Here is a 27,988-nt window from a genome sequence, read left to right on the forward strand (position 1 = left end):
TTTTTTGTTTAGATATTAATTTAATTGTATGAAAGTTTTAATTTAGATCACAGAGATACATAATTAATTATTTTCACTCCATTTATAATCAAGTATTTTAGCCAAATTGTATGAATAATATATATCTTTTTTTTTGTTAACGTTGCCTTGGATTATTATATTTCTAGGAATAAGAATGTTTAACCGAACATTCTTAAATTTGTTTAGGGGAATTTCCGACATTATTCCTTAGGGAATAATTTTGAAATCAAAAGACAAATAAAATCAAGAATTGCTAACTGGGAATAATGAAATACTGTAAAAGACCAGGCGACCAGAAGATCAAGCAGTATGTCACAAAATTCAGGATATTACAGAACTATTCTATTAAAGCCTGTTTTCCTCTATGAAAGATTTAGTCTCTCAAAAATAATATCAAATTATTTCCGTTGAAAAATCGTTTCTATTTATACCAAGTCCTGGAGAAAATTTCCGACTTTATTCCTCAGAGAATAATTCTGATATCAAAAAACAAATAAAATTAAGAATTTGTAACTGGGAATTACGAAATAGTGTATAAGACCAGGCGACTAGAAGATCAAGCATTGTGTCAGAAAATTCAGGATATTACAAAACTACTCTATTGAGGCCTGTTATCAATAATATCAAATGATCTCCGTTAAAAAATCATTTCTATTTTTTCAAGTCCTGGAGAATTAGCCACTGCGATTTTACTGCCTGAAATGAATATACCTTCAATACTACCTTCTTCCTTCAGATCTATTAGACATGAGATCGATTTGGCGATAATTTCCTAACAGATAACTGAATAGCGAATTCTTCAGCATCTGATGCATCAGGATAATTCCGTCTGCAAAGAGCTCTGAAGCTTCCTTTCAACGTCAATGCTTTCTATTTACAGCTTTCGAAGATATTTCCAGTGTGCATTCAGTAAAAATTGTGTAATTAGGTGGTACTTAATAAATAATATAATAGACATTTAAATTCGCACAAAAAAAAAAAAAGATTGTAATATATATTGTATCCCCTACAATTAAATTATGCATTATAGTATTAAATCTTAAAAATATATAAATTTGTTACATTTTTAAAAATCATTATCAGTTTTATCAGTTCAATCTGTTTATTAATATTTAATAAAAATATTATCTTTACTAAATCAATTCAAAATGAATTCTTTCATGGTAAATATACTTTGATAGCTCGATCTGAACATAACTTATCGATATTAATATTTTTAGGGATTTTTATTATTATGCGTTGTTGCTGCAGTATATGCATCACATGGCGAAGAACATGTTGATTATCATGTAAGTATAATAACGAATTTTTCCGACACGCAATGAAAACTTATCCACGATTTAATTTTTAAAGGCCCCAGCACATTACAACTTTGATTACGCTGTAAAAGACCCACATACTGGTGATAATAAACATCAATGGGAAAAACGTCATGGTGATCATGTTGAAGGTGAATACACTTTACATGAAGCTGATGGTACCATTCGTGTTGTCCACTACGTTGCTGACCCACACAAAGGTTTCAATGCTGAAGTAAAACGTATTGGTCACGCTCAACATCCACAACATTACAAAACTTATGATGAAGGACATCATTAAGTTATGTAAATTGTTATAATGGCTGTGTTCTTCCAAAGTGTTCTTCTTACCCTGTTTTGTTAATATTTTAATTTTTTTATACTATTTAAAAATAAATAAATAAAAATTATTTATACAAATATTTTGCATTTTATTTTCTTCGTAGAAGTACCTAAGTTTTCCATAGCATATAATTCATCTAAGTACTTAGCATTTTCTTTTATGCTTCAGCACATTTTAATCCAGAGTATATACCAGAATATATCCGAACTAGCCTATTCTCCAATCAACCGCTTCTTATTTGATCACATATGCACTATCCTTCCAAATCATTTTCTGTGCTAAGATTAAGTTCTTGACAGCGTCATTACAAAACAACTTTATTTACCTAAGGCTTTTTTTTATCCTGTATGAAAAATTTAGTCTGTCAAAAATAATATTCAATCATCTCCATTCAAAAAATATTTATACATCTATTTTCCCAAATCCCAGAAAATAAGTTTCTGTGATTTTAATGCCTAGAAATAATATACCTTTCATACTACCCTCTTAACCTCTTTTAGATTTAGAGGATCTGAAATAGATTTGGCGACGATAATAGCATAACAGATAATTTTATCCTTAATCTAGCTTCTTTCTAGCTCTTGGTTTCTGGTAACAAGAGCCTCCTTACATCGCCAATGGTTTCTGTTTAGAGCCTTGGAAGATATTCGCAACGTATCCAGTAAGGAAAATCTAGATATGACTATTTTCCCCTTTTTGGATTTCTTCAGGTATATGAGAGACTTCCGGGAAAGAATTCTGCGTTTCTATCATCGATGGTCCTTTCCGCAAGTCAGTCGTTCCTACATTTTCTGACATTCAGAGGAGATCAAATTGATGTGGCTACAATATACACGAATAAGAAATTTTTTGTGGATATCACTATGTTAATATCGGTGTGAACACCATACTATATTGGTGTAAACGGCCTTACTGTGTACTGTATTGAGGGAATAGTAACATTATCAATAAGTATGGCGGACGAGTCTATACAGTATGGGTGTCAGGCACACACTGGTTGACGATACCCACAATACTTCTGGTGGATAGCCCTATTCAATACTGTAAATTAGTTATGTTTTTTACCGTGTATTTAACTACTTTGCACATAAACTTATTAAAAGAACTCAAACAATATTTCCACTTGAATAGTATCCAGAACGTGAGGATACAGTGAAACTTCTTATAATTACATAAATCATTTTATTTCCCTAACTCCGCATTCCTATGTATTTAAAATTTAATGAATAAAAGTTATAAGAATGGATTAAAGTTATTCGAATTAATTAAATAACAAAAAATCAAAAGCTTGCACAATGTAAACAAACAAGAACCGGAAAACGTGATTTCTCTAATTAAAAGAATTCCGCCTCCTCCAAAACAATTCTATCGAATAAACTATTCAGGATAATTATAAAAATAATTTACAAGGTATTTTGAATGTACCTACAATTTTATCGATTAGGATAAAATAAAATAAACATATTAATTAACAATTAACATGCGATGCATTTTCATTCAATCATTTTGTTTTAATTGCATTATTCAATAAATTAACACTATAATAAATTAAAATAGTTTTATTATAAAAATGGGTGAATAAATGAGTGCATTTTAAAAATATTATGATACTTGCATAAAATTCTAATTAAAATTGATTTTTTTGTTATGATAACACAAATCAAATAAGTATAAGTACCTTTAATTAATTTAAAACTATTTTAAATACTTTCAAAATACATTCACATATTAAAATTGCATTGAAATTAACCATATATACTAGATATTTATGATGTACACTGATTGGTAGAGAAATTAGAATAATTTTATTCAACATTATAGCAAACTTCAGAAGCTAGTAATATATATCCACGAACAGGATGTTGCCATTGCACAAGAAAGGACATTCACATTTAAACTGCAATCTTAAGAGTGATGAACTGAAAATAAATTATATGAAGGATTTAAGGAGCTACTAATATTTTCAAGAGCAGAATGCCTATCATGCAAAAGAAAGAGCATTTATACTGAAAGGGCAATTCAAAATGAACCAACTGAAAAAAAAATGTATGAAGACTTGCAGATAGAATAATATTATTATTCAATATTAGCTAATGAAATATGCCCACGAATAAGATGTTCAGATTTAGAAAGCAACCCAGAAATATTTCCAAGAACAGCTCATCTTGCAAAAGAAAGGATGCACACATTTAAATTTCAATCTCAAGAAAGCTGAACTCAAAAAAAAAAATGAAAGCTTGTAATAGTAATTTTGGGCTTTGACAAAGGGAATGTGACAGACCAAGCTCTGTATAACCACAGCTAAACCATTCGAATGTGCTCGCCTGAAACTTACTAGACCACAGTTGAGAAGAGTGGTGGGATTCGTGACAGGGCACTGTTGATTAAATTACCATATTCATAACATGGGGATCTCTGATGAGCCCACTTGAAGGACCTGTATGGAAGACGATGAAACCTGCATACATGTTATGGGGCGTTAGGTTCAGAATGTTTGAGACCGAAACCATTAATCTTGGTCTAGACAGAATCCTATAGCTTCATCTACTTTAAATAACCACTTTTACCCAGAGACGTCTCATCTTCGGTTGAGGAGTTGTTCTCGAGGAAGGTAGATTTATGCGATATTTCTCTTATGTATTATTATTATTATTATTATAAAAAAATTTGAAATTAACGAATTCATGCCTGCCAAGGAGGGAGAGAGGATACAGGATTTACACCCCAGAGCCTCCCATCTCCTTGAGAGACATAAATCTTCACAAGGCAGCTACGTCTTTTGAAGAAAGTTCACTGACTTGTGGCCGTGTAGTCTGTACGTCCGTCAGTCCACGCGACGTCCGTTGGTCCGTCTGTCTTCCGAGTCGGTGGTACGTAAGTCTGTCTAATGTCCTGGTCAAGCAGGCTCCGTCCCTGCACCGCAGCGATGTGGAACCTACTAAAAGAAAGAAAAGAAAAGAAAAAGAAAAAAGAAACTTCAAGGGCTGTTACTTGAAGACAGTCTGATGCGATCTCAATGTACGAAGGGTGCCTATAATGACAGCCTTCTGCATAGAAGAGATAAGGTGACGAAGATGAGACCTGCAGACCGGAATTTGAGATAGATTCGTCTCGAGAGTGGGACGAATTCCGCCTAGGCAACCGATAATGAGGACAACCATTTTGACTGAGTAGCCAGAGTGTAGTTGTCGTAGTTCTTGTAAGAGATCAAGATATTTAGTCCGTTTTTGCTCCTCCTTCGTGACTATGTTCGTTTCTGCAGGCGCAGAGAACTCGATGACGTACATAGTCTTAGATGAGATATCCTGGAGCACTATATCAGGCTTAGTAGCAGAGAGCTGCCTGGTAGTTGGAAACGAGAAATTCCAGAAGATAATGCATTTCTCGTTCTTGACGACGGACTCGATCTCGCCTGGAGCATATGGTAGGACTGGCGTAGGGTCCACTTCATACTTGTGTCTCAAGAAGTAGTACAGCACGCGGAGGGCAGCGTTATGGCGATGTATGTAGGTGTTCGTGGCATAAGAAGGACATGCCGAGATGAGGTGCATCAGCGTCTCCGGCTGAGATTTGCACGCTCTGCACATAGTGGTGGAGACTGCTTTCTTATATACATACTTTTGGTGAGTTAGCGTCGCTATCACACCATCTTGGGCAGCGATGATAAAGCCTTCTGTTTCGGACTTGAGTCCAGCTGATCGCAGAAAAGAGAACGTAAGATCAACGGAAAGACTACAGGTGTCTAGATGACGGTAGAACATTCCCTGATGGTCACGATTCCGATGATCTTCGAAGAGGGAGCGTATTTCAGCTCGTTTCACAGCTGAACGAAGTCGAGATTTGGAGAGAAGGACCACGTTATCATCAAGATCACGATTAGACGGATCAAAAGCAAGGCCCAATTTAGACGCTGCATGTTGTGCTGCAGAGAACAAGAATGCTCCTTTACCCTGTAACTCATGATCGCGCACGAGTTCCATAAGAGGGTCTGAACTATTTATGACCTGACAAGCTATTCCTAAAACTACCCTATCATGTAGACATTCAACGGATAGGAGACCTCTACCTCCTTGCTGGCGTGGGAGGTAATTACGCGGTACAGAAGCACGTGGGTGCAAACTACGATTGACGTTCATGAGTTTGCGAGTGCCTCTATCAAGTTCCTTAAGCTCCTCTATTGTCCATTTGATGGAACCAAAAGAATAGAGAAGGATGGGTATTGCAAGCATATTAGTAGCACGGATCTTATGGATCCCAGACAATTCTGATTGCCAGATTTGTCGAAGACGGTGCCTATACCTGCCGCGAAGAGCTTCCTTGACAGTAGACACACTTTGAATGTGGTTTTCACCGACACCCAAATATGTGTAGAGCTCTTCTTCATCGAGATGTTTCACGATGCTTCCATCTGTGAGCTGCACGTCTGCATCGTAATCAGGGACACGACCCCTCTTACAATGAATGACGGCACATTTATCGAGTCCGAATTCCATGCCAATAGCCTTCGTGTACTGATGGACAGCTTTGAGAGCTTGAGATAGACTGCTCTCAGAAGAAGCATAAAGTTTCAGGTCATCCATATAGAATAGATGAGTTACCTGATGCTTCCTATCTGTCGGGGGACCACAACGGTAACCAGTTTCTTCTCGCAAGCGCAAGGAAAGGGGCATAAGGGAGATGCAGAATAAAAGCGGGCTAAGGCTGTCGCCTTGATAGACACCACGCTTATACGTTACCAGATCTGTTGAGACAGTACGTTTACCACATCTAATGGTAAATTTGGTCTTCCACAAAGGTAACAGCTCTTCGATGCATCTGATGATATCGGGGTGAATTTTCAAACATTTGAGCAGCACCAATATGAGTTGGTGAGAGGTAGTGTCAAATGCTTTCCTATAATCCACCCAGGCCATACTCAGGTCGCGCTGATACTGACGAGCGTCTTGACAGATACATCTGTCAACAAGAAGATTATCTTTGCAACCTGATATACCTCGTTTGGAGCCGCGTTGCTCGTATATCATCTGCCAAACCGGTTCTATGGTTGTGAGTATGCGTTCATTAAGAATGGAGGTGAACGCTTTGTACACGGTATTGAGACATGTAATCGGGCGATAATTGCTCGGAACTGAAAGGTCTCCTTTCTTGGGAATCAAAACTGTTCGTCCTTCCGCGAACCACGTTGGAAAGGTCCCGTACCCAAGGATGTATGAAGTAAAGTGCCTAGCTAGATGCGCGTGTGTGGAAGTTAAACGTTTCCACCAGAAGTTGGACACAGCATCCATGCCAGGCGCCGAATGATTCTTCTTGCCTTTGAAAGCAAGGGATACTTCATCAGCGGTAACAGATGTTAGGACCGCTTGTTCTGCTAGGCGCGCGTTGCAGAACCTTTCGAACAGTTTGATTGGTCTTATATTTTTATCTACATTGGTCGACTTTTCATATAAATCACGCCAGTAGCCATCGATTTGCTCTATCGAAGGTGGATTCTCGACGAGAGAAGGGGGTTTTGCAAATAAACGGGAAGGATTCGATACAAAGATCTTGTTCTCTCGAATACACTTCTCGCGTTTAACTAGCTTTTTTCGAGCGAGAGCTAGTGCACGTATCTTTTCAATGTTTCGCTGCTTGATAGTGAGCAGGATACCCTTGTTTAGTGTGTGGTGTTGGTGCCTGAGTTCACGCGCGAAGGCTCGCACCTTTGGGGTGAAGGGTTTACCAGCTTTCTGGTACTCTAACACACACTCGATACGTGATACCGTCTGTCGAAGAGGCGTCAACTTGGAGTCAAGTTGCTCTATACGCTTGCATGTTTTCTCCTCGGCTGTCTCAGTAGACTTGGGGGCAGGAGAAAGAGCACACATTGCAGCATAGACTGAGCTATCGATTTCGAGTAGGCTACTTGTGTGATTCAGATGATCGTCGACGATCTGGTTGATTAAAGCAAGGTCTTGTGCTTTGGCAAACGTTTTGCGGTACTTGGGACGTTTGCGTTTGGAAAGGTCATTATCGGTTTTGAACAGGATATTTTGAAACCGTTCTTTAAGCTCTTCCAAACGAGTGTTTGGTGGCTCAGCAGGAAGGATCGGAGTTTCCTCTACGTTGGCTTCCGTGGTCGAAGTGAGTGGCGTGGCTGTTTCCGCCGTTAACACAGGTAATGCTGGGATATCTTCGGGTGTCAGAGGCGTAGGTGGTGAAGTCTCTAACACAGGTGGTGGTGGGGTATTTTGACATACCCGATCCTGTGTCTCAGTATCAGATCTCTCACTTTCTAATACTGGCTCATCCTGAGATATTCCATCCTGCGTCTCAGCGACTAATGTCTCACGTGTAGAATGGACTACACCAATAGCAGCCGGCTCTATCTCATCACCTCGATTCACTTCCGCTTGCGTAGTCCTGCATCGTTTCTCTTGTCCTGTTCGGGGTTTGTCAAATCCGGTTTTTTTGAGACGGGATGCTTGATCGCGTAGATGTTGCGATTTCATATGGGAAAGTTCGGGATGCTTTTCGCACCAGAGGGTGTGCATCCTGCCCATATAGCCACGTCTAGATGGTTCACTTGCTTCGTAACAAGTGAGCAGGTCAGCCTTAAGTGCCTTCGTCCATTGAAAGCGCTGAAGACGACTGTTTTGTGTGCTCGCTCGACTTTCTTGAGAAGTGCCTTGAGATGGCTCTTCGTCGTCAGCGGCACGTCTAGTCTCCGGGACTAGCCTGGGATCCAAAGCCAAATTTGATTGCTCTCCCTCATATCCGTGAGAGCTACCCCCTATAGGTAAGGTAGAAGCGTCACCTGCAGGGGGGCGGGGTTCTGTAGGACTGGGTCGACTACTACCCGCCTGAGGACCGAAAAATCTGCTTCTCAAATTTGACATTTTTTGGATTTGACTCATTTAGCTCCGCTGAGTCAGCACGGACCCACCTCGTTAGCCCATCACTTTGAGCGGAATTGATGGTTACCGGGTATGGCACGTGTCCTAGTGTTAGGCTCGGACGTGAGGTTAGGGATTGCCTGCCCTTATTATTATTATTATTATTATTATTATTATTATTATTATTATTATTATTATTATTATTATTATTATTATTATTATTATTATTATTATTATTATTATTATTATTATTATTATTATTATTATTATTAATGGTAATATTGCAATGGGCAGGAAGTTTATCTTGCTGTTTAAGGGAGGAAATCCAATACTTGACTTTCAACAACTTACTCCTCCTGAAACACTATAATTTATGGTATTGCGAATTAGATTGTTCAAAAGACTTCAAGAAAGGACACGACTGTGAGTAATCTTCCATAGTCTAGGCAATATTACTCCTTATCCTTGCTTGTATCCATGAGGGTAGATAAAATCCTTTTGGCTTGTAACGAACCATCTCCAAGATTACTTGAAAAAAATGCAATTTTCCAATTATTTAAATCCTTTTCTCTATTTTAACTTAAAAGTACTGAAATATTATATTTCTTTCCATGTATCTGGAGACTATAATGTCCAATCAGGATACTAATCATGAGTTAGGTGATTTCCTCTTTTTGGTTTAAAAGTTATACAAACTGCACTTTAGTTCTTGATCTATATACTATTTACAATCCACTCCATTATCGAGGAAAAATGAAATCTATAACACTGATAACTTGACACTTTTCCATGACTATAACGTATTTGAAAATCAATTTTGAAATGCAAAATTTGTGTTCCACTTATAGTGTTAATCAATATAATGGTGATTGAATTGCAATTATGTGAATATTATTAAATTGTTACAATTTTTAATAAAAATTTTTATTGGTTTATAATTGATTTTAAAAAAAAATTCAGCAAAAATTATGTAATTTAGGTGCTACTTAAATAATATCAGAATAGACATTTAAATTAACAAAAAAAAAAAAAAAACGAGTGTAATATTGTACCCCCACAATTAAATTCTGCTTTACAGTATCAAATCATAAAAATATATAAATTTGTTACATTTTTTAAAATCATTATCAGTTTTATCAGTTCAATCTGTTTATTAATATTTAATAAAATATTATCTTTACTAAATCAATTCAAAATGAATTCTTTCATGGTAAATATACTTTGATAGCTCGATCTGAACATAACTTATCGATATTAACATTTTTAGGGATTTTTATTATTATGCGTTGTTGCTGCAGTATATGCATCACATGGTGAAGAACATGTTGATTATCATGTAAGTAGGATAATAACGAATTTTTCCGACACGCAATGAAAACTTAATCTCGATTTAAATTTTAAAGGCCCCAGCTCATTACAACTTTGATTACGCTGTAAAAGACCCACATACTGGTGATAATAAACATCAATGGGAAAAACGTCATGGAGACCATGTAGAAGGTGAATACACTTTACATGAAGCTGATGGTACCATTCGTGTTGTCCACTACGTTGCTGACCCACACAAAGGTTTCAATGCTGAAGTAAAACGCGTAGGACATGCTCAACATCCACAACATTACAAAACTTATGACGAAGGACATCATTAAGTTATGTGAATTATTTATATGACTGTGTGTTATGACTTCCAAACTTCTTCTTGCCTTGTTTTGTTATATATTATGATTTTTTTATACTATTTTAAAAAAATAAAAATTATTTATAAAAATGTTTAATATTTTAATACCAATTAACAACATAAAACCTTGGTCTCCGGAGAAGTGTCTTTTCTCCACAACTTTTCATTCATACAAATACTCAATATTTTCTTAAATTTTCTTTTGTTCTCCAGCAAATTTTAATTCGACAGAATTTCACCAAAGTACCCATAGACCATTCTTTTTCGAAGGTTTCGTATTCTGCATTTCATTTTGAGGTGCTTAATACTAAGTAAACGAGTGAGTTAAAATCTGGAATAATACTTTCTTTTTCTCGAGAAAGATCTATTTTGTTCCGCTTATGTGGTACAGGTCGTGATAACGCTTTATAAAAAGTGGAAGATCGAGCGAACTTCGATACCTCGATACATAACCTTGTCTCAGCTTCCTTGGTTTGTTTCAGTCTCGAGTGTTATTTTCAAAATGTAGGTTTTTTACATTCTTCCATTCTCAAGAGCTAAAATCCAATTGTAAATACTTCTTTCTTGTAAAATAGTCTGTAGCAACATTTTTCTCTAACTTTTAATGCCAGTATATATCCAAAACTTATATGCATTCCTGCAGGTACCTCCTTTGTTTTAGCGCCTCTGCCATGTTCTTCTATGAATTGATTCTCATGAAAATTCTCAGGGCTATGTATTTTCCATATGATCTGTGCTCTAAAGGCAAAGCATATAATTAAGAAATATTTTTAACCCAAGGTTTCCATTTCACTCGTAAACCAGTGATTTTCTTTACCTACGTTAAAAAGTTTGTGAGATCATACTTGAAAACCACTTCTCATAAAGAAAGTATAGAACTCTTTTACTATCTAACATTTATCAACTATTTATTAAGTACAAGAGTGATACACACCCGCTTCGTTGGGTTCCAAAGACTGATAAAAATTGCTCTCGTTTATCCCCTTTCTATAACACTTGAAATAATGGTAAGGATTGTTTTAAACAGGTAAAATATATGTACGGTTTTCAATGTACAATAGTTGTAATTATTCATTGAGTACATTAGAAAAGATGACCGTGAAATATTTTATATTGACTATTTTTACAGAAATCTGTAATTTATGGTAATGTCCAATGACTTCTTTTACAGAAATCTGTAATTAATGATAATATCAAATTAAATTCATTTTTTAATTTTTTTTTTATACCATGTATATATCATGAAATATACATAGTATATTAAGTTTAGTCCCAAGTTTGTAACACTTAAAAATAATGATGCTAGGAAAAAAATTTTGTCATAGGTGTTCATAAAATCACCTAATTAGACAATTTTCGGTAGTCCGTCCGTCTGTGGACACGATAACTCAAAAACGAAAAAAGATATCGAGCTGAAATTTTTACAGCGTACTCAGGACGTAAAAAGTGAGGTCAAGTTCGTAAATGAGCATCATAGGTCAATTGGGTCTTGGGTCCGTAAGACCCATCTTATAAACCGTTAGAGATAGAAAAAATGTTCCTTATCAAAAATTAAACAACTTTTGTTTGAAACATTTTTTCGTAAACATCACTGTTTACCCGTGAGGGCGCCAATTAGGCGGAAATTTTATAATATGTACTATACTTGATTATCAGTTATGTATGTGTCACATGTTTGTATGTGTAATGTGATAAAGAAATCAACACTGGCTATGGCATGGTATTTCAACAACTAACTCAGTCAATTGTTTGTTTACACTTGTTTTAATTAATATATCTTTATAAATTATATCTCATGTGTTATTCTGATATATCAGCTATATTGCTGTACATTCATTAAAAACCATTCCCTAGTTTTAGCATGAAAGCGTAAAAAACAAACAAACATGCTTACTTTCGCATTTATAATATATAAAGATTTTAACTCTTTTTATAATGTAAATTAAAGATGTCACATCATGGCGCTATGATGGTATTATTTTGATAATAAATTTTTTTATGTAAATATTTAAAATAATTACAATTGTATTCTAAAAAAAAACTGTCACTTTCATTGAATTGAGTTGTAACTTGTGTATGTTCAATACAGATATAGATTAAAAAATGACAAGAATTAATATCATATATACACGCATATATATGCGTATTGCATACAATATATTATACTTTCTTCATTATCATTTATTTTTACTTCTAGTTCAGTAAAATAATTTTTAAAATTAAAAAAAAAAAAAATGTCTTTGAAATGAATATTGAAATAAAAACACGACCCATATTATTATATACATTATTTGCATTTCTATATTACTTGTTAGACCGGCTTTGAAAATAACAGCTTTATAATTAATTATTTTTAATCTAATTATTCATAACTAGGGAAAAGATGATTGTGTATTTACTTACGAAAAGGTTAAGGCGTAACCAATTACTTACAATACTTGTGATGGACTGGACTATATGCATGAAGGAGGTGCACTCAGCCTCTGAAATTGAGGAGTTATAAATGAAATTATCAGCGGAAAGGTGGTAAAACACATATATGGTATCAAAATGGGCTCTATAGCTTAAGTGTGTCCTTCGTGGACACCCAATTTAGCCTAACCTAACCTAACCTACTTATGAAAAAGAAGAACTAACAGAATTACTTGCTTAAGTATTCTGCATGTTGAGAAAATTCGTTGAAAACAAAATATCAAGTTGTTATCAGCTTCATGAATATTTCATTGATATACTGCATCCTATAGTATAAAAAAATTATAAATAATACAGGTTAGCGTAAGTTTTGGTTTGGAAAAAAGATCCGATTGACGGTGTCTCAATGCATCCTCTCTTAAACTTTCGCTTTAATCATTAGCCTCTCTTAACGTTTCGTTTACAATCCTGGTTATCCAGGACTGGATGTCGGCTTAGCAGATTCTTCTATCGTTTTTAATCACATCCCCCGACATACCAGGCATTTGTGATCCCTTTTTCTGGAGCATCACCTCAACAGCACGGTTTCTTTTATATATAAGACATAACCTTGCAGTTTCCGGGAATGTACAGCCAGGAAACTTTGGTAAAGCACGGATTTTCTTTCTAAGGAATATCTTTTCTAAGAATCTGTACTCCTGATGTTAAAGATACTAGCCTTTCTTTTTTTTAAAGAAATACATCTATTGATTTGTTTTCCCAAAACAAGCCTGTGATTAGAATGGCTTAAAGTAGTGAGTAATAGCTTCGACCATTTGAAAAGCATTAAAAACTTGTTAAATATCTAAAATCCGTTCCCTATTTACAACTTTCTTTCTAATTTAGTTTTTGTTTTAACAAATTTGCTTATTTTCTTTCAATGAACACATATATCATAAGCATTGAAACTGGTTTACTTTAAAGAAATATAAAGAAATTTATACCTGGTCAAAGTTTCTGTTATTGATTTTCACACCAGAATCAGCGTTCACTCAACGGATAACTTTTACCATCTAAATCAATTTATAGTTATTTTTATGGCATACCCAAATTTTTTGTTCGTCTGCAACGTTCTCAGCTTTTAAAGAGTTTTAGACATAACTTGAGGGTACTATCATTTAAACAAAAAGCTAACTCTATTGACTCTCCATTTTTTCAAAACGCAACGTCTTTAGGCGACATATATTCACTTGTAACACACCAGCAAGGAAACATAGTTTTAAATTGTCCAATATGAAATCTTTACGAATATTTTTCACATAAGTTAATCCCATAGACAGATTGGAATCGAATCCATGGCCCTTGGCAATAAAGACTAATATAGAACATTTGACCTACAGTCTACATCTGATGATGTGTTGAGAAGTATAACCTTTCTTCACTGTTTAATGAATACCCTTTCATTTTACACAATGAAACAGGCAAATTTGCTAGCCTGCTCATTGTATAAAAAAAATTTAATACGTTATTAGTAAGTTATTGTAGTACAGGTACAGTTATGTGTATCGACACAGTAGCTAATACGAACAAAAACAGATAGTGACTCTTAATCTATTTTTCCTTATTCTATTCTTTACTCATTCTCTTATTCTATTATTTTATTTCTATTTTTTATTTTTCCTGATATTTATATCTTTCTTTAACTTTACGTTAGTTATAATCTTATTGACAGTGATTCAATCGACATAAAGATTACAAACCAACAAAATATATAGAGCGTTAATATTCAAAACCGGCAAAATCCCAGCAAACCTATGAAGGAAATTATAAAAAAGCCCAAAATTTTATATTTTATAGAAAGAATAAAGTCTCTATTTAAAAAATAAATAAATAAAATATACAAAAATATATAACATACTTTCAAAACATTATAGACTTAAATATACACTTCTGTTCATAAAGAACACACCTAAATAGTACATGATTAATGAACATTAGGGTACAAAATATATATATATATAGAGATATATACAAAGATACATAATATTTCAACGGGAAAAAACAATAAAATTTTCACATATATAAATCACAGTAAGAAATGAAATAATTTTGGTTGTGTGACGTCCAGGGTCCATATTTGTAGGTCCATATATTTTTAGTGGGAACCGTATAAGTGTGGATGAGTTTCATGTCCAATTTTCTTGACAACAGCGTTGAATCCAACATGTGGGTCTGATGTGTATTCAACAATACGTGTTGAGCCATCAGCCTCCACTAAACTGTATGCGCCTTGGACATGGTCACCATCACGATGTTCCCATTGTTGTTTGTGATCACCGGTATGTGGATCACTTACAACATAGTCAAACTTGTATTTTGGGTGAGCCTGTAAATAATTCAGAATTCAATAAGTTTGCAATCTTTTTGGTCCATAGGTATATTGATAATTGTTGATTTATACGATTTCAAATATACGATTTTTTCCCCCAAAAATATCTACTTTTGTTCCTCCGTTTTTATATTCAGAAAATTTCATTACATTTGGATAATTATTTAGGAACACCACATTTGAGTCCTTAATACCCAAATCAGTATATTCTTAGTGCGTGCTCTTAGAAGAATTCAGCTTTTGGAGTAGTCCTCCTTTCTATTCCAATTAAATGAACTAAAAGATTATTTTCTCTAAAATTAGCCTAATATATTTTGAATCCAGAATTCCTGTAAAAATATTTGTCAAGCCGTGTATGAGGTATGATCGAGCATGCCTAAATTCTAGAAGGAATATTTCTTCCTCGTTCTTTTCCATTCCATACTAGTTAGTCCTAATAGATTTGACTTGAATTTAAGTTAAAAGAGGCATTTCCCTTTCACATGCCTGCTGCGCAATTTGGATCAGCTCCTTTTCTGACTTTTTAACTAACCGAACGATCACTTTGTTACGGCATTTTCCTCTTCTACAAGAATATCTTTCCGTGCAATAAGGAACTCTTTATTTCTTGATACTCTTGACCATTTCAAAGCGAGGATTATTTTAGAAAATCCTGGTTATGGCAAGCAGTCTACAGTTCTCTGGTTCTTTAATGCTGTACTTCGTTTATTATTGCTTGCTAGAGATGTCATGAGAGAAATGAAACGATGCGATAACGCGTTTACGAAAGACGAACTGATAATAAAAACCCTGATTTTCAATAAATATTCACTAGATAAACATAAGATAGAGATGGACGATACATATTACATATTCGAGAGGCAGATAATAGATTTTCCAATCAATCTGATTTTTAGTCTTTGAAAATCTATTAATCAGAAACCGACAAATTTAAAATCTTAAAGCTTATTCAACTTTGAAATTCTTGGTAAACACATGAACCGATCAGATAATTATTATTTTATTTCAATCCTAAAAAGATTTTACTATAAAAATGAGACGGTAGAAAACATTCAACCATGGAAACAATACGAGACAAGTCAGTAACCATATTTTACAAGTCGAGACATGTTTATAGCGGCTCGTTTCGCCGCAACACCATTGCTTCTTTCTTAAAAAATAAATGTCCCTCAAAAACATCTAGATAATTTTCAAGGAAACTGGCAATTAATTTCTTGATAATCTTGATAATTTCAAGGAAATTAATAATTAACTCTGTTAGCAGTTTAACAATACGTGAATTTAAACAATTACCCTTTTTAGTATATGCTTTTGTTTAATAAAGTATTGGTTTTTAATCATGTTGTGATATCACAGGAAATTTTGTGTTGTCTATTGTCTATTGTGTATCTATATTTGTGTTATAGTTGTTAATTAATTTAATTTAATTAATAAAAATAATAAAATAATTATTATCGTTATTATACTTACATAATAGTCGATTACTTGTTCGTGTTCTTCATGACCAACAGATTGAACAACTGGAATAATACCAGCATGTACAATGCTTAAGACAATGGATAATGTGACAAAAATCTATAAGGAAAATTATAATTAATTTTTTATTGAAGAGAAAATTTAATCTTTGATTTCATTCATAACTAAGAACTCTGCATTCATACTTGAATAAGGAAAATATTGAATCAAACGATGTTTTGAAAACGTAGGACGAATTTTATTAGAGATAAATTAACGTTTATCAGAATTCTATCTTAATCTTAGCAACAGCATTGCCAACTCTACCAACTTTGAGTATTCTTATAAAAGAAAGTTGGTAGATTGCCACCTTTGAGTAATTCAACGTAACTAGATCTAAGATTAGAACTACCAACTCTTAAGCAGAATTTGCTGAAAACTACCAACTTTTTAAATCATGTCTACCACTTAGAGTGATTTTGGGTTAGCAACGCTGGTTAGCAGAGAATGCTGGCCAGCTTCCTAATATCTACTGTTCCTGCGTGTCCTTTTCTTGGAAGGTACCTTGACCGTTTTATGGAATCTAGAATACTTCCTGGTAATCCTAATTAAAGAACCGCATTTATTCATAACACTAGTCTGCTGACGGTGAATTCTATTAGAGATCGGTGAATAAACGTACATCAGAATTCTGTTTAAGTCAGCAGAGTAGCTACCAAACATCTAGCAAACATTTTGTGTGTGTTTTTCGACTTTCTTAAAAGGTATCTCAACAGACTCCGTCTGGTATGGACAAATAATGCAGATTAAGGAGTCTGGTGAAGTCAGTCAAAATACCAGCAACTTTGCTGTCGTGATTTCACTCTCCAGAAAGATTTTATGCATTCAGGCATTTTGTGTCAAGCTCTCCGTGAGTTTCAACGATTCGCTACTTTTATATCTTTCTTACGTTAGGTCTATTAAGTAGGATCATCAATTATCTTTCCTGTTAGGCTTACTACAGCAGTATATTTTCAATTCTAGGTGTCGATGATTCGATTGACGACTGAGTGGCGATTACCACAATCAATCATTATTCCTGTAAAAAGTTAGCCATTATTCCTACCCAAACTTAGAATATAAGAGCCAAGTTTATCCAAGCTAGTTAATCTCCACAAAATACGAGGGTATTTAAAAATTGTAATTAATACTCCTAAGCTTAAAAAATACGTAAATAATCGACTAGATTATTGGAGTCTCGCAAAATAATAAACATAACAAAATTCCGAGAGAAAAATATTAGATACGTTAGTTGGCTGAAGACCAAAAAAATTTACGTAACAGAAGGTTAATTATTGCAAACTTTCTCCTATAACAAGAGGTATGAAGAAGTACTCGAAGTTTGCTACATTTTGAGTATTTATCCTATATTTTAATAACATTTTACCGAAAGTTTATACACAGAAGGTATAGAAAAACTGTAACTGCAAAATGAAACGATCATTCGCAATTACTATAGACCCAACTTTAAATTTCCGGAAGTCTCCCGGAAGTATTATAATATTTCACATATCCATTATTCTTTAAATTTCACTTTATTTTCTATCACAAGGCTTAACACTTATAAATTCGAGAACCACTAATCACGTTATCAATAATTTTTCGAAAAAGTACAATTTTATATACGAATATTTTGCACTTACGATAAGTTTTGAGTACATATTGAGTTGATTTTAGGTTTTACTTTTTAACTTTAAATTAAAATATAATTTAATTTAATTAAATGTTCAAATTGTTTGAACTGATAAAACTGATAACTATCATAATATGTGCTGGACATTTTATAGTAAAATCATATCATCAACCCCTCTTCAAAAATAATCGTACATCACAGTACAAATATGTGATATGTTGATGATATATTTACTACCCACTTTTGAAGGTAAGGTAAGGTGTAATATGAGTGAATGGTTTGGGGATTCATTGAAGCTAAAAGAAATGTTATTTAATTATAATACATAAATAATTATTATTATATGAAGTGCCATCATAAATGTTACATACTTACTTTACTAAATATAAAATACTTGAGTTTAGAGATTGTTCTACAAATCTTGATCCCTGTAAGACAATAGACTTTTGTCCACTAAGAATAAATCGGTTGGATAAAAGTTTCTAATGATTAATCATGATATGTAGATAACAAAACACAAAATTATTTTCTATAAAATATAAGGATTATTATTATTTTAAAAAAAAATTCTATACATCCTGTCACGTGACAGCAAACACCAATCAGATGTACTTTGAAGGTACTACGTCACGCCATATGAAGGGCTATGTAAGCTTACAAATATAAAAACATGTATACTTGCAAATACTTGTAAACTTGCATTCAAGTCGCCAAGACACTCAACACTGTTTTAGAAGTAAATTTGGTTTTTTAAATAATACATTCTTGTTGGAAATCAGATACGAATGTAACGTATAAACCAATTTTAGGACAAAAGTTTCCGAACAATCAAATCAGGTCATCTGATATGCCAAATTTTTTATACACCAATAACATAGTTACTATATATAAATTTGATAAAAAAGTAATATGGTCCAAGGAATAACATAGTGGGATCAAAAGTCAATGAATAAGCTCTGTATAGTATTAAACAAGGAATTAAATAGAGTTAGTACAAATTCAATCAATTCTAATATAAACAATAAACTTGATTAGGCTCCTAATAGAAAATTGACAATTTAATCAGTTTCAAGTAATTTCGCAACCATTATCAGTGGGTTCAAAGAACTTAACTTTTAGATTTTCATGAAAAATTGAAATGCTTTTTGTTAATTTTTTTATGCAAATATAGTTCGAGTAGATCCTATAACTCGAAAATTACGCATTTTTAACAAAAAAGCAGGTGAAAACAAACAATTGACTGAGTTAATTGTTGAAATACCATGCATAGTCAGTGTTGATTTCTTTATCACATTACACATACAAACATGTGACACATACATAACTGATAATCAAGTATAGTACATATTATAAAATTTCCGCCTAATTGGCGCCCTCACGGGTAAACAGTGATGTTTACGAAAAAATGTTTCAAACAAAAAATGTTTTTTGATAAAGGACATTTTTTACATTTAAGCTTTTGTTCTATCTCTAACGGTTTACAAGATGGGTCCTACGGACCCAAGACCCAATTGACCTATGATGCTCATTTACGAACTTGACCTCACTTTTTACGTCCTGAGTACGCTGTAAAAATTTAAGCTCGATATCTTTTTTCGTTTTTGAGTTCACAGACGGACGGACAACCGGAAATGGACTAATTAGGTGATTTTATGAACAGCTATGACAAAATTTTTTTCTTAGCATCATTATTTTTAAGCGTTACAAACTTGGGACTAAACTTAATATACCATGTATATTTCATATATACATGGTATAACACTGTGGAAAAAAAATTGTTAAAAAATCACGCTAATTGAAATAATTTAAAATGATTTTTATTGGCTACTGACCTGTGACGTCAATTAGTAAGTATCGTAACTCGTTTATTTTCAATTTTACACGTAAACCGGTTAAACCAAAGTTATTTGAAATTAAATTTCCTTCAATTTTGGTTCTTATTAATTTTTTTCTAGAATCGACATTTTTCGATTTAGATCCGAGAAAAGGTGGTCGTTAATTTTTGTTTGTTGCATAACTCGTTTATTTTTAATTTTACGCCAAAATAGTTATCACTACTATAGTGGTTAGAAATTAAATTTCCTTCAATTTTGATTCTCATCAATTTTTCCTAGGATCGATATTATCTGATTAGGCTATAATTACATGTTGCTTAAAGGATTCTCAACAGCATTACATGTCATTACATGAATGACGTCTAGATTAGAGCCGCCATCTATTTTTTTGGACTTTTCTGGAACTATGGAACTACGAACTTTAATGAAGTAGACAAATTTGCTCAATTGAACAAAACACTAACTCTAAACAATATTTTCCTTTTATAATAATGAAAACAGACATTATTCAGGTAATACAAAGTATGTATGTTAAGAATTTAACATTGCATATTGCGTAATTTAAAAAAATAACAATAATTTTCTAAGAACCAATAAAGCATAAAATAAATATTATAGCACGTTTAAACAATACAATATATGTACTTATACAAATTATAAATATACAAATAATGATGTATTCAAAAAATCATTTATAAAATATAAAAAACACATGTAATTAAAATGTCACTTTCCCTTGATCTTGAATAAACGTATCATGAATACTAAAAATCTACTTAAATATATGTTTTATAATGACTTAATTTAATTGTATCCTCATAATAAATATACTTGGTAACGGATCTTCCGGAGTGTTTGTCAAATGTTGGCAAAAAAAAAACCATGGAAACTTGAATTGTATATTTTGAAATTTGTCTCAACAATTGAAATATGTTCTAGTATTATATCCGGCTCGAAGTACCAGTATATATTTTTGTCAAGATGGTTATTTAATAATTAAAATCTCCCCTGAGTAATTTTTAAGGTAGAGTAGCCTTAATTTTAAAAAACTTGTGCAATAATTTCAAGAAAAAAAAAACTTTTTTTAAATTATATCGTAGAGTATTGATTTTTCTTTAACTTCCCGAGCAAAAAATGTATTTATAATGAATTATTCTAATTTTCACTGTATATTAAAATGCAAAAATAATCGAAAATGCGTTAGCTAAGCGAATTCCCTCAGAGATTGAACAATTAAAATTTAAAAAAAAAAAAACATTTTTCTTAAAATCGAATATTGCATTTTTAGTCTTCCAAGAATTTTTATTTCGAAAACTAAGCATCTAGGGAAAATATCACAAGATTACTTTTTTTTTGTATTTGCGCACCTCCCCATTCTCTTGTTTATTTGTCGATTTTTCTCAATTAACGAACTTGATCTTTCAAATACCAAAACCCTTCTTGACACCAAATATTATTCAAATCGGACCTAAATTGAGGCCGCTAGAGAGTTTATATAAATTTTAGCCATGGTCATTTCTGACATCTATTAGGTAGGATCGATGAAAACTAGAAGAAATTTTTACAAAATTCAATCATCAGTATAAAAGCAATAGCTCCATTTCTTTCGGAAATTCGATCAAAATCAAAAACCCGACTGCGTTAAATAAAACCTTAAAAGAAAATAAGTCCAGTAGTTAGCATAGCGACTTTAACAGTCGGGACCCATTGTTGGAAAGTCGGTCTAGATTTTAATGGATTAATTTTAATAACAAGAATTACTATACCTAACGATACCTAAATATGATTAAAATATTAAATTTGCGGTCAAATAAGTGAAGGAAAAATTGGTCAGAAGAGTATTGGCAAAGTTTGAAATATGTCTTTCAATGAAATAAAACTGAAATATTTAATTATATCGAAAATTGTAGAAAATCCATTTTTATAAAATTTTTCATCGAAAGACTTTTTCCATAAATCATACTTACAGGAATAATTTTCGATTTTTGCCTCAATTTCCTAGATCAGTTTTTTGTATTTTTAAAATACGTATTTTCGACTACCAAGTAGTCATCATCAGTAAGAATTAGCAGTAAATGTTACTCTTTGCTAATTTGGTGGCGGACTGCACATTAACGGACTGCACCAAATTAGCAAAGAGTAACATTCACTAGCTAATTCTTACTGATGATGACTACTTGATAGTCGAAAATACGTATTTTAAAAATACAAAAAACTGATCTAGGAAATTGGGGCAAAAATCGAAAATTATTTCGATATATCCTAGAGTTCTCATTTATTATCTTCGATAATATTTATACATACTTACAGGGAAAATTTTAAAATTTTTCGGCTACTATCAGCCAAGCAGGGAAAAGTAGCGAAATAAGTTAAAAAGCAGATCATACTGGCAATCAATATTTACAAAAGTTCTAGAAAAATTATTGTATCTCGCAACGAAAATAAAATTCATTAAAAATTTCACTTTTTTATGATCTTTTAAAAAATTTTTTGAATGGTAACAAACACAGCTTGAATAAAAAATATATAGATCATATTTTTGTCATAATTTTTTGTTTCATTTAATAATTTTAATTAAAAAATCTTACTAATTATGTATAAAATTATTCTCTTTTTTTGTTGTTTAATTATAAGATTTTAATTAAATAAATGAAATGTATGTAGGTATATATGGTATAAATATATGCAATCGTAAGTCGGAAATATTACGGAAACGGAAATTGAGTAAAATGAACTAATAATAAGATATAAAATATTATATTTTACACAGAAAATTATTACAAAAATATTTTTATGTATACATATTATGTAATACGACGAAAAAAACAAATTAAATAAATTAAAATTTAAAAATTAAGTGAAAATTATTTTTAATTTAAAAAAAAAAATTAGTTCATTAAACATCAAAAGTGTAATAAAAAGAAGCAGTTAAGATTTTCGTTAATATCTATGTAATTTTTATTAATTTTATTAATGAAACCCGTTAAAAAACCAACGTTTTTTATTTTATTGCTGAAAATTCATTTTAAATCATTAAAATCATTCTAGTATGTCCAGAAGTTAAATACTAAAACTACATACTTTCGACCTGCTATCGGGACATTCCCGCTGTAAAAATTTAAGATCTTGAAATAACGGTCACAGTGGCTTGAGGTTTTCACTGTGCCCGTTCAGAGTATTTAATTGAAATTTTTGCCCTGCCAATCAACTGAAAAATCAGAATACATTTCAAAGTCTCCATCTTACACTCAACGGGAATACTTTTCCTGGTTAGATAATATAGGTATATGTAATCATACTCTAGTAAACGAGGCTTGAACCTGTAAATTCTTTCCTATAACTCCGATTAATCAGAAAATTTGGGATTAAGCTTTGTTCACCCTCTAAATCAAAAGTGATACGGTGCCTAGTGGTGCTTTTGCCGAGGAGGTGGAAAAATATATGTTGGAAATGGCAACGAGAATCGATAAAGCGATGGAATCTTAGAAAAAGTGTCAAGTATATTTCAGTCAATACTTTCCGAGTTATTAGCGATTGAAATTCGGAGTATTTAACGTTAAATGACTGAAAAGTTGGACGTTTTTTGAAAAAAGTATATCAGACACTTTTTAAAGTACAATAAAAAACTTTAAAATGAAAAAAATTGCAAGAAATTTGCACCAAAATTAACGAAGTTACAATGAAAAGAAACCTTCTCGTACCTTTTTTTTCTATTTTTAATTCAGCACAAAAACAAATGAATTCACCAAGGGGATTAAAATTTATGCTTGCCACTTTCCAATTTACGTTATTAAGGTACTGATAACATGCTCAAACAGTTCTAACAGTTCCGAATATATAGTTTCTAAACTATTGCAATTTAAATGCAAAAAAAAATTTCGAAAAAAACAAAAATATTGCCCTTATTGTTAAATAACTCAAAAAATAACAAAGTTACAAAAAAAGTTTAGAGAATCTATCAATAACTGATAAGAGAGAGAGATTTGAGAGAATAATCGATATTCGATATTAATAAAAATTATATAACAGCTGTGTGATTAATTCACACGAAATTTTTAGTCTATATTCTTGAAACCATAGAAGAATTATTAAATTAAAAACCACAATAATAAAAATTCACCAATATATGAATAATATAACAGATAGATATCATTACTATAAGTAAATCAATATGGCGGAAAAGTATTAAATATTTATTAATATAATAATGTGTGAAAAAAAATCATATTTAATATAAATAATTACATTTATTTTGTTACAATAATTTATTACATAAAATAATGACTTGCAAAATAATTATTAATATCGCGTCAAACGCAAGTACTTATCAATTTATGTCTTATTGGGTTGTATCGTCCAATCCAAAAATTATTTTTCGAAGGTTATGATTTCGAGTAGGTTACACTACAACAACCCGCCAAATTTGGGCCTAATTGCAATTTACCACATAAATGGGCAAAAATTCAAATCATGCCTTAATTTTGGGATACCTTTAATGATAACTAACTTGTTTAAAAACTTCCATGAGCCTGCACCTTTGTAGCCTCACAAACCTAAATACAGTCTTACGAATAATCCGCATCTGTCCATATTAGTGCTATATTATACCATGTACCTATATATGAAATATACATAGTATATTAAGTTTAGTCCAAAGTTTGTAACGCTTAAAAATAATGATGCTAAGAAAAAAATTTTCTCATAGGTGTTCATAAAATCACCTAATTAGTCCATTTCCGATTGTCCGTCCGTCTGTGAACTCAAAAACGAAAAAAGATATCGAGCTAATTTTTACAGCGTACTCAGGACGTAAAAAGTGAGGTCGAGTTCGTAAATGAACATCATAGGTCAAGTGGGTCTTGGGTCCGTAGGACCCATCTTGTAAACCGTTAGAGATAGAACAAAAGTTTAAATGTAAAAAATGTTCCTTATCAAAAATTAAACAACTTTTGTTTGAAACATTTTTTCGTAAACATCACTGTTTACCCGTTAGGGTGCCAATTGGCGGAAATTTTATAATATGTACTAGACTTGATTATCAGTTATGTATGTGTCACATGTTTGTATGTGTAATGTGATAAAGAAATCAACACTGACTATGCGTGGTTTTTCAACAATTAACTCAGTCAATTGTTTGTTTTCACTTGTTTGTGTTAAAATAAGTCATTTTTAATAAATCTCATTATATATATTTTTTTACTATAATTATATACTTAAAATAATAAATTTCATAATATTTCTTATTGCTGTCGAATTGAAAACTTATGAACTCAATTAAGTGAATTTTACTTCATACTTAAAATATAATAATTAATGTGTACCTACATTTTAACACTTCATTTTGAAGGTATAACAAATATATCATTCATTAATAATACATGAACTTGAGTGTGGTGGCTCCATCAAAAAAAATTTTTTTTATGAGAATTTATTTTGTAATTTTTTCTTACTTTCATTATTATTTTAAACAATTTTGTGTTCTGTCTGCAATTCTTTTATTTTATCTGATCACTACTTCCATGGTATAAGAATATGGGTTAAGCACACTGCACAAAGAATTGCCTTCCGAGCAGCAAAATATTATTTTACTACACTTTAGAAAATGCAGATAGAATTATTATTTCAAAAATCATTTCAAATTTTTTACAAATTTACATTATATACTAATTATGTTTGTTTACTAAATTTTACAAACAAATTTTAAACGCCAAAGTCTTTCAAATCGTCAAAGTATCTAGACCACGTGTGGGCCAATTGGTTAAGGCACTTGACATAAATACAGGAAACCCGGGTTCGACTCCTGGTGTGTGTTTATTTCTTTCAAGTATCTTGAATTAAGATTGACTACTATACATCAACTATAATCGAAAGACTTTGACGTTTAAATATGTATTAGAATTATTTCAAAAATAAAATTATTGTAATTTCTGTTCAGATCAAACTTTTAACAAATTTCCACTATTTTTACTATCATTTTTCATTTGCGGAAGTAAGTATGGAAATAACAATAAACATCTATATTTTAGCTTCCGTTATTTTCCCATTTTATAAACACATGCAATCTTCCTCATAAATCTCTGATTTTAAGATAAACACCAATAAAGGATATAACGATGTTTTACTTTTTCCGCATACATCTTAGATTTAAAGATAACCGTATTAGTTTAAAACTAAATTTGTAACTAGCAAATATTTTTGCATATCAAATAAATCAAAATTTAAGTATTCATTCGCAAAAAAATTATTAAGATTGTGACAATGAAATTATACCTAATATCGTAAAAAACTTTGGAAAAAAAATTTTTGCATGAAAATTTATTCTTTAAAAAAAAATAAGATAGGCAAAATGTTGTATATGAAATAAATTTATCATTTTGTGTTAATTCAATTTATTTCAGTCAATCTTATCATTTTCACGAAATTCAATGGTTGAATAGGGTATTATCATTAGTCAAAAATAAATTATGAAATTTGAAAAAAGTTAAAATTTATGTAAAAATATACTTAAATATTCTGATTCATAAAAGCACATTTTTCTTTTAAAATATTAAAATTAAAAATCTTAACTTTTAAACTGTATATCACGTGACCTAAAACGCGGGCAACCCCTGCTGTGATGTCATATCGGTATGAGCCATAGACCATCAGTTAGTTCAGTGTAGACAGTTGGGTATAATATATCCATAGATAATAAGTATTTATATTTATTATAATCAGACGTCTATGAATATATCTGTCAAACTTATCTGTGTTATTTCGTATAATGTTACAAATTCGATGCCCGCGTTTTTGACAGTTTAAATAAGGTTTAAAATTTAATTTAATTTTTTGGCAAGAAAGCGTGTGTACTTTTCCGAAATAAATTTTTTTTGGCTTCTTATTAGCAAAATCGACATTTTGAAGTACTTTTTTAAACATGGTAGAATACCCTATTGAAGTAAAATTGTAAAGATTGAAGGAAAAATATATTAAAGTCTTGGGCTTGAATTCTGTGTCTAACCTATTTTGTTTTTCTGAACCATTTTTTTTACTTTTCGTGAAAATCATTCAAAAATATACATATAACCTACTTCTTATTACTGAAATAGAACTTTTCGTAGACTTACTTTTTTTTTAAAGTTTCAATATGTCCTACATTCCGTGACTCAAACAAATTGAGACAAGTAAATCATTCCTATTCAAAAACTTCATATGAGAGTTACGTGAAACATGAGATCTTATTTAATTTTTTTTTATATAATCCACAATTAACAGTTAATGGGTTCAAAAACTCTTTATATATAAATTATTTTTTATTCTTAAAATTACATTTTTATGTTGATAATTACAGAGTTAAAACGACCTCAAATTATAATTTTTTTTTTCGTTGATTTTTGCAATAATTTTAGTATTGTTTATTTATTATTAGCTCTGTATTAATAAATATGTGATTTCTACATATATTTATTATACTTTTTTCAACTACTTTAGTTCCAGAACAATGATAATTTCAAATTAATTGGTATTATTACTACAGACACACTAGGTATACAGAGTACCTACCTATATGAGCACAAGCCAAGCCACCCAATTAAATGAGTATCAAAAGATATTATGAAAACGTACATATTATAATAGAGACAAATAAAAATCTTAATCACTCCGGGAATTGGTAACGATGGAGTATGGCAGAATAAGAATTCAACTTTTTCTTCCTCATAATTATCCTTCTGAAATATATTTAATTTTTAATAACTCTACGTTAAAATGTTTCCTTTTTAAATATTTCTGCTTTTTAAGAATTGTACTTCAATTAGGTTAGGTGAGGTTAGAATGGCTGTCCTGAGGTGAGACACACTTAGACCATAGGGTCCGTTGTGATACCGAAAAGGGGTTGGCCCATTCCCAGCCACTACTCCATGAACCATTTAGAGATGTTTAAGAACAGCAAGAGTGCTTTGACGTCAACGGACTTTAGTCGGAGAGATCCTCAAAGAGAACCTTGCTCAAATAAGTCAATCTCCTCACGGCAAGAACCGGACATTCACATAGAAG

General features: G+C 31.8%; 3 protein-coding genes across 3 annotated transcripts in view; 2 read left to right on the top strand and 1 right to left on the bottom strand.

Annotated features, from left to right (window-relative positions):
• The window catches only part of LOC123305478 (sodium leak channel non-selective protein), a 111,813-nt gene that overhangs the window by 44,907 nt on the left and 38,918 nt on the right, over positions 1 to 27,988 (top strand). The gene's annotated exons all lie outside the window — the stretch shown is intronic.
• LOC123305483 (adult-specific cuticular protein ACP-20-like) lies at positions 1,180 to 1,665 on the top strand. Its single transcript, XM_044887207.1, has 3 exons — positions 1,180 to 1,184; positions 1,242 to 1,310; positions 1,375 to 1,665. Exons 1-3 carry the CDS (start codon positions 1,182 to 1,184, stop codon positions 1,618 to 1,620), a joined length of 318 nt encoding a protein of 105 aa, XP_044743142.1. The 5' UTR covers positions 1,180 to 1,181; the 3' UTR covers positions 1,621 to 1,665.
• Positions 14,727 to 18,168, bottom strand: LOC123305481 (cuticle protein 19-like). The gene is made up of 3 exons (XM_044887203.1): positions 18,130 to 18,168; positions 16,463 to 16,567; positions 14,727 to 14,989 (listed from the first exon to the last, which is right to left on the bottom strand). The coding sequence occupies exons 1-3, from the start codon at positions 18,145 to 18,147 to the stop codon at positions 14,759 to 14,761; spliced, it is 354 nt and encodes a 117-aa protein (XP_044743138.1). The 5' UTR covers positions 18,148 to 18,168; the 3' UTR covers positions 14,727 to 14,758.

Source organism: Chrysoperla carnea, chromosome 1, assembly GCF_905475395.1.
Source record: "Chrysoperla carnea chromosome 1, inChrCarn1.1, whole genome shotgun sequence".
Classification (NCBI taxonomy): Eukaryota; Metazoa; Arthropoda; class Insecta; order Neuroptera; family Chrysopidae; genus Chrysoperla; species Chrysoperla carnea.

What these genes read in the sequence shown, in the direction of transcription:
- LOC123305483 (XM_044887207.1), top strand. An exon ending in AAGAACATGTTGATTATCAT is followed by an intron (nt 1,311 to 1,374) that starts GTAAGTATAATA and finishes TAATTTTTAAAG; the next exon opens with GCCCCAGCACATTACAACTT.
- LOC123305481 (XM_044887203.1), bottom strand. An exon ending in AACAAGTAATCGACTATTAT is followed by an intron (nt 14,990 to 16,462) that starts GTAAGTATAATA and finishes AATTATTTACAG; the next exon opens with GCTCACCCAAAATACAAGTT.